Raw genomic sequence first — 8,137 nt, 5'->3', positions numbered from 1 at the left:
AAGTCTGCTTTCTTTCCCCTAATGTGGACTCAAACTAATTGACAGACACTGTAATTTGTGTAAAAAGGCATTTAATTCAAATATACATAATGTCTTATGTGAAAACAAGTGTTTTTTTTCTTTTTTTTAACCACTATCGTTTAAAATATCAACTTTTACGCGTTTTTATTTTGAAGGGTTTGTTGCCAATATTCCGGTTCTAATAGTAGAAATTGATGGAGCTCGTCACCAGGATCTCCTGGCAACGAGAATAAACTCCTCCTCGTTTCTCTCGTTGGTGTGTGAAACATAAATTATTATTTTTGCCTCTTTATTCAGATCCTGAAGTTAATCCGGTCATCTTCATCTTTATTTCTTTGGAGTCACTTGTGCTTTACTTACTACATTTTAAAAGCCAATATATATATATATATATATATATATATATATATATATATATATATATATATATATATATATATATATATATATATATATATATATATATATATATATATATATATATATATATATATATATATATATATATATATATATATATATATATATATATATGTTTTACTCCACTAGTATTCATCTAACTATTTTTTTTATTGCAGTGTGTAAAGTTGTTTGATTACATAATATAGACAGAAATAATATCCATAATATATCAGCGCTTTGGTTCTGGACGAAGAGAAGCACCATCAGCACGTCATGGACCTGTGGACCATAGGGACAATGGGATTGGACAACACAATAACTTAGCAGTAATAACAGATACCTCCAGGTGCTAAATAAACAAAATTAATATGTGTATATTTTCACTTCATATGTATTTTGTTTTACCTGCAAGGACACAGAAATGGTCACAGTGCATAAATAAAACCATCAAATGTGTGAATGGACTCATTTAAAAAGAATACAAACACATTCAGAGTTGATGAAGGTAATGAATATACGTTTATTGTAGATGATTGTAGAGAAAAATGTAAGAAGAGTTTAATTTTAAAACAAATTGTTAATTAATACGGTAATAGCTATGTCTGACCAGCAGAGGGCAGCACTGCGCAGGATGTTAGTATTATCCCTACAAAATAACAGTGTAATAAAATAATACCTAACTGGAAGCAGAACAATAATAAACCAGAGAAGGCATCTGTGTTAAAAAATAAATATGCCCGGATGAAATGGCAACACATTTGTTCCTTAATGTTGTCCAAACCCATCGAACAATACGGTGAAACATTTATTTTGAAACCGGAAGTGCTCCATTTATCTTCCTGGAGTGAAATTTGCAGCCAACACGAACACACGTGGATAACAGAGCTCAGCATAAGAGGATTTAAATAACTTGATAACAAGGTAAATACACATCATTGTCATCTGAACCACTATAGAGTGAGTTGGAGCCTCTTGTCCGTAATATGGACAACATGTTTACGTCGCTCCGGACTACTTTCCGTTACGAGTTGATGTCGAGTAAGCAACGTTAAGTGAGACCAAGTTAACAAAATAAAACATTAATATTTCTAAAACATCTGCATCAAAACTGGGCAGAAATGATCCCGAATCCAAGTGTAACTCTTAATCGATACACTAACATATCTTAAATCGTATGCTGCCCTGTTTTTATATCTGTAAACCCGATAGGAAGTCACAAAACGCTGTATTTTGTACGGAGTCCTTGTTACGAGTGTAAAAATCCAAGATGGCGCATAATCTTCCTTTTTTTTATATATAAATATTTTTTTAGCAAATTGCACGTGCAAAATCATTCATTCAAACAAATTGGGAAAAATAGCAAAAAAAAATGTAATACATAGAAAATAATTAAAAAAATTAAAATAAGTAAATCAATAATACAAATAAATATTTAAGGGAGAATTTATAATTGTATGTTTACATACTTTACAGGCAACGTCCTGACAGTTTTAAGGCCTGTTTATTGGTACAAGATCATGTACAGTTCAAATTTTCATAAAATAATGCCAAATCCTGTCAATAAGAAATTGCAAAACATCTTTCCATCATTTTGTTTTAGAGCACTCACAAAACAGAAAAGATGGAGGCATGGATCTTATCCTCTTACTGACTTCTATCAACACATAAAGGAACATTTCATCCTTCAGTTTATCACAAACATTCAACATCAACACATCTGGAGATACGAGGTTTAAACTGGACAGTAAGGAGATGAAAAACTAACTAAAGCTGTCAGACAAATGTAGAAAGTACAATATTTACCTCTGAGATGTAGTGTAGTTGAAGTATAAAATAGCATTAAATGGAAATACCTTCTGTCCCAAACTGCCATCAGTTCTAACACTTCTCTGGTTTTCCACCGTCTTCATCTCCCAGAACCACAGAAACCGCGATGAAGGGGAAAGAGAAGCAGCGGCGGGACGTGAAAGTCTCAGAAAAGAAGAATATGGCGGCGAGCAGCAGCAGCAGCGGTGATGAAGACTCGGACGTGGAGAGGAACTTCGCTCTGCTCACTGAAAGAGGAGGAGTAGCTGAGGAGGGGGAGCCGCACCACGGAGGAGAAGAAGAAGTCAGTGAGGAGGATGAAGAGGAAGAGGGGTCCGATGGCAGTGCTGAGGAGGAGGAGGAGGAGGAGGAGGGATCGGGTGGTGGTGAGGAAGAAGAGGAGGACGAAGACAGTGAAGCCTCCGAGGAAGATGTCGATGAAGGTCCAGCGGTGGCCGGCGGTAGCGGCGAGGTCCAGATGAGAGACGACGTGAAGAAAGGTGAGTTTATCAGCAGAATATCAAACACGGAGAAATGAAACGACCTTGTTCAGTCAACACCCGCCCACTGAGAGGACTTTTAATTTATTTAATTTAAGTGTTGAGGGTTCTCCTCAACGTCTGACATCAGTGAACAAAGCTGCTCTGTTCTTACTGCTGAGATTGCCAATGAATCATTGCTGTCGAGCCCCGAGTCTCTGAAGTATATTATTTTTTATATAACCTTTATTAAATCAGGATAATCCCACTGAGATTCCTGAGAACAGATCACAATCGTGAGCATTCGGACATTCTCAGTAACGCCGTGAGGGGATTTCTTTAAATTTGGCACAAACGTCCACTTTGACTCCAGGTCCAAGGATCGTTTATTGTCATTATGCAACACAGGAGTGATGACATTTTGGACAAACATGAATGTAATCTGCAACTTGACGGGAATAACGACCACAAGGACGTCAATTCTAGTAAATCAGTCCATCAAATAGGAAATACTTCAACCTATTCATATTTGGTGTCGTTGGAAACGTTCAGATCTCCGCTAGAATATAAACCGAAGTCTGACGTGATTGAACACAGTTTGGCTGCACAGCGTGAGTTTGTAAAACCTGTTGACGGTTTGTCTTCTCTCATATGTTCTCACACTTAGTGGGATAAAGAGAGAAGTCCGTCGGCGTACAGTGACGACGACGGACTTCTCTTGGTAAAACGTGACTCTCTCCGTTCTCTGACCCGCCCAGAACTCTCCATCATGTCCTTCGAGGAAGTCATGAAGCTGCAGAACCAAGTGGGAACCAAAGTTTACAACGAGGTGGCGTACGGCAGCAACAAGAGTCAGGCCCCCAGCAGAAAGAAGCGACTGAACAAGAACAGGTGAGCACGTCTCAGCAGCTGCAGACGGCCGCTCCGTCTTTCAGTATTCACCCCTCGTGTGTGTGTTCTAGACGTGTTTGTGTGTTTGTGTTTTCAGGCCGATGGAGATTTCAGCCAAGAGACGAGCTCCGTTCCTCCGTCAGGTCGTCTCCGTCAGGAAGCCGGTGAGTGAAGGAGACCTGCAGACTCCACACAGTCTGTGTTCTTATACGTGCTTCAATTATTCTGTTCCTGTCTTGTTTTCTCTTTAAAGACGTCGAGAGATCCTCGATTTGACGACCTGTCTGGAGAATACAAACCTGAGATTTTTGAGAAGACGTTTAAATTCATCAATGACATCAAACAGAGAGAGAGAGAGGTGAGAGAGCTCCGGATCACCGCTGGTTTAAACCGGACTCAACAAGAATAGAGAACATCTGTGTTCTGCCGTAGACGCGGTTTTAATGTCAGCGAGTTGGACTGAAAATGAACGCAACGGTGTTGTTCGTCTGCAGATCGTCCAGAAGCAGCTGAAGAAGACGAAGAAGAGCAACGTCCAGAAGAAGGAGAAACTCGAGTTCCTTCTGAAGAGGATGGTGAGTCTGAGTGTTGCCTCAAATACAAACCTCTGAAGCACAAATTGTCCAAAACCGACCTTCGGTTAAGCTTGGTGCTTCACAATAAAAGCTCCGTGATGGTGTGATGGTGTATGCAGTGAGTCTGTTTTAAATGTCTGAACCGTGACTTCTCTCTCTGCAGGACAACCAGGAGCGAGCGAGGAAGAACCGAGAGCAGCAGAGAGAGAGAGAGCTGCAGTTCAAGAGGCAGCAGAGAGAGCGAGCCAATCAGGGCGCACGACCGTTCTTCCTCAAGAACTGTGAGTTCACGCTGAATGTTTCTGTCTGCACGTCCGCTCGCTTCATTTTCACCACTAACGGAGTGAAGATGCTGCATTTTGTTGAACTCTTCGTCGTTTGTTCTTTTGCAGCTGACAAGAAGAAGCTGCAGCTGGCCGAGAAATACCAGGAGCTGAAGAAGAGCGGCAAACTGGAGAGCTTCCTGGGCAAGAAGAGGAAGAGGAACGCTGGAAAGGACCGCAGGAAGCTGCCCAGACAGCTGGAGAACAAGAACGTTCAGTGACTCAAAAACACCTGAAGAAGAAGAAGAAGCTGGACGGAAATAAAGAGACTGTAACGACCTGTCTCAGCCTGCTGGTGGAGCTGTGCTCTGTTTGTTCATGATGTCGGATGAAGGACTGAGTTCATCTCTGGCGTCACATTTATTTCACTGTAAAGTTAAAGATCTTTTATTGTAAAATATTTCTGGTGCATTCAACGATGCTCGGACATCCGAACATTCACATTTTTAAAAGCATCGTAAGTCCCTTCGACGTTGAGGACGGACACTTTTTGTGGGACTTTCCAGCGCGTCTCACGGTCACAACCTGGGTTGTTGAGAGTCCACGAACGCATCATCAGTGAGTTTTATTCGGTCTCTGCTGTGAGTCGCGGCCCAAATAAAATAACCGAACATCGACTGATCGATTTTCTGTCCGAAGAAATTAACCGAACTATCCGAAGCTGGTGGTTGTTTTCCTGCAGATGAATTCTGGTCCGTTTGTGCTGTGAGCAAGTAGACGTCTTATCAATCTGTTCAGTTGATGTAGTTTGTCACAGAATTTCCAAGTTAGAACTTCAGTTGAGTGTCCGTGTAGTCGCATCTGTACAGATGTGATGAGATCACTGGAAACATCTGCTTCTCCTCAGAAACGCTGACTTATGTTTAACTCACCTTTTTTCTTTTTTTATAAATAAAACTATAATTCTATGTTGTGTTTTTGTGTTTTTTACTGAAAGTGCTTAAAAGAAAAAGTAACATAAAATCATAATAGTTAATTTTGAAAGACAAGATAATATTGATAACTGTTGCCCCTAAAAGCCTTTAAGTTAAAGTAAGAATTACTTTAACTCATTGAAACAAGCTTAGCTGTGATGCACATTAAACATGTGAAACATAACTCGGCTCAGCGTACTGAGGGATATTTCTTTACTTTAAAGTTTCTATTTTGATCTGAATTTTTCAGGTAATTCTAATTTCACTGTCTGGAGACGGTTAATAAACACGGACTGTAAAAACACTGCAGATGTCAAAATCGAGCGTAAACCTCGACGTGATGCATTCGAGCACTCGCTCACTGATGCAGCCTGTAGCTCAGAGACAGAAGAGGTTATCTGTGTCCTGGACTGTTGGTCCAGAGCAATGAATCGTGCTTCCAGTGTAAAGTGTGTAAACGCCACTTTATTAATAAGGTGTTTGAGAACAGAGGAGCTGTTTTATGAGACGCTCCCACCAATCATGCACAGTAAATTAGTTCTGATGAACTTTGTTAGATCTGAGCTGTGGTCAGTGAGTCTTTGAGGCTCTGTAGTGACACACGGTGGACAGCAGGGGGGGCTACAGGACGGAAGACTGCTCAACTCCCATCACTTTATAGATAGTAAACTAGCTGTTGGTGCACATTCAGATATGTAGGTCTGGTTTATCCCGTCCCAAAAGCCTGATTTGTTACAGTCTGTATTTTATTAATATCCTTGTATGCATTGAGGTTGTAGAAAGTCCTCTATGCATATACAAGTTATTTTGTATGAAGTCTTTGTTTTAAACGCTGTACAACGGTTCAGACAGACTGAAAAGGGAGAAAGCGACAGAGATCTCTCTGAGCAACAGTTCAATGAGAAGAGAATAAATCAGTCATTTTAAAAATAATCTGGATTATTCAATCTAGATCTCAAGAGGAACAGGTTCCTGTTTCAGTGTCTAGTGTCTCACAGTAAAGGCCTCTGAGCCGAGTCTCCCTCACATGTACTCACAGCTGCAGCTGATTAAACTGATTGAGCTAACGAGCGACTTGTTACCTGAACAATTAATTAACTTCATCTGCTGCAGCTTTGTTCAACCTGCTGTGACTCCAAACCCGCTTGGTGGAAGAAGTATTCAGTTTGAAGTTAAAGTACTAATTCACATGTGAAAATACAAGTAAAACCTTAATTATCTAAAAGTATTAATGAATTATCAGCAAAATGTACTTAATGTATGAAAAGGAAAAGTACTTTTTGTGCAGTAAAATGTTCCCTGTCAGTGTTTTACTATTATATCTGATGTTTCTGGATTAATATCACTGCTGCATTAATGTGTTTGTTGCATTTCACTGCTGTAGATGTTTTTAACTCCTTTATATCCTGTTGTCTAGTTTAATCTACACCAAAGCATCATATTCTATAAGATCATCATGTGTTTGTAGCGTCTCTGTCCTGTGAGAACCTCGTATCTCTAGAAAGTCAAAAGTCGTTTCTGTCTTTGTTGTGACGGTGTGTGTCTGAAATATTAAGTTCAGGATAGACAGACACAACAAAAACAAGCTCATCCTTCATTCACCACCACAGTAAAGTCACCAGCTCTTTTTCAAGTTTAAGTTTAAGTTTTGAGCGACCGCACAAAGGGTGAGGAGGAGAGATTCCCCCCCCCAGGATGAATCCTCATGGATGTACACATCAAACAGCAGTTTGACTCTGTACGGTGGCCTGTAGGGTTCAGAAACAGGAAAGCCACATTTTCACCGTAAAACAAGTAAACAGACAGAAATAGAAAACAAGCCTTTAAAAGCAACAGAAGTTAACAGAGTGAAGTTGTGGTCGAGGGCTGTTGCTGTCGTTACAGCTGTTATGAGCAGAAACTACCAGATCATAAATGACAACAATAAAAATGTCTTCAACACAGGATGAAGTATCAGCATGCTAAACAGAGGAGGAGGGGAGACAATGTGATTCATGTTTTTCTGCACTTCTGAAAGTTTGGGTAAAGCTGTCGTCGGGTAGTGCAACAAAAACAACACAATCAGAAAGAACCAGAGACGTGACTGAGGTCTTCACTGATGTGGCTGTAGATGCTGGCGTGTTGTCAGTGATACAAAGCCACAGTAAATGACTCCACGTATTGATTAATCAAACTGATCTGGAGTAGTCGCAGCCACAGTACTAACATCTGGAAATGTATGTTTCTATATTTTTCAAATGTTTAAAATTACAGCGACAAAACAGCTGAATTATACAAACTCCACTAGCAGCTTAAACACTCTGTAGTTTAACAATCATCACGAGCTCTTACACTTCAAACTGACACTTTCACTGTTTTCAGTGCTGACATTAGTTAGTGGATACACTTAAACTACCTCCAGCACTGAAACTAAATAGATTGTATTGCGTTCACATCCACTAACAACTATGATCAGCTCTTGCTCTTTAAATGACGTTTCAACTGCTTGCAGTGATTCCACTTTAACTGCTTCTATGACTTTTATTTTAACCGACACTTGAAATCCTTTCAGTGCTTTAACTTCAATTGACACTTCAGATCCTTTCGGTGCTTCACCGTGAAGTGGACTGTAACTCCCACACAATATACGGTTATTGAGACTGCTGTAGTATTTAGAGCTCTTATACTTCAAACTGACATTTCATCCGTTTTAGGTGACTCCACTTCACCGAAACACACTTCAACTG

General features: G+C 39.9%; 1 protein-coding gene across 1 annotated transcript; it reads left to right on the top strand.

Moving 5' to 3' along the window:
- The first annotated feature begins 1,233 nt into the window (after positions 1-1,233).
- On the top strand, positions 1,234-5,405 carry rrp36 (ribosomal RNA processing 36). Its single transcript, XM_076091658.1, has 8 exons — positions 1,234-1,344; positions 2,341-2,729; positions 3,467-3,599; positions 3,697-3,763; positions 3,853-3,957; positions 4,094-4,174; positions 4,338-4,455; positions 4,567-5,405. Exons 2-8 carry the CDS (start codon positions 2,357-2,359, stop codon positions 4,716-4,718), a joined length of 1,029 nt encoding a protein of 342 aa, XP_075947773.1. The 5' UTR covers positions 1,234-1,344; positions 2,341-2,356; the 3' UTR covers positions 4,719-5,405.
- Positions 5,406-8,137: the final 2,732 nt, after the last annotated feature.

Source organism: Anarhichas minor, unplaced genomic scaffold (assembly GCF_050575085.1).
Source record: "Anarhichas minor isolate MPS153535 unplaced genomic scaffold, ASM5057508v1 ptg000014l, whole genome shotgun sequence".
In the NCBI taxonomy this organism is placed as follows: domain Eukaryota; kingdom Metazoa; phylum Chordata; class Actinopteri; order Perciformes; family Anarhichadidae; genus Anarhichas; species Anarhichas minor.
Note: the sequence above shows the minus strand (reverse complement) of the source record. Positions and strands in the feature narration are given on the sequence as shown.

Excerpts from the sequence above, each read along its gene's own strand:
- rrp36 (XM_076091658.1), top strand. The coding sequence starts at position 2,357 with ATGAAGGGGAAAGAGAAGCAGCGGCGGGACGTGAAAGTCTCAGAAAAG. Across the intron at positions 3,600-3,696 it reads AAGCGACTGAACAAGAACAG|GCCGATGGAGATTTCAGCCA; the intron begins GTGAGCACGTCT and ends TTGTGTTTTCAG. Across the intron at positions 4,456-4,566 it reads ACCGTTCTTCCTCAAGAACT|CTGACAAGAAGAAGCTGCAG; the intron begins GTGAGTTCACGC and ends GTTCTTTTGCAG.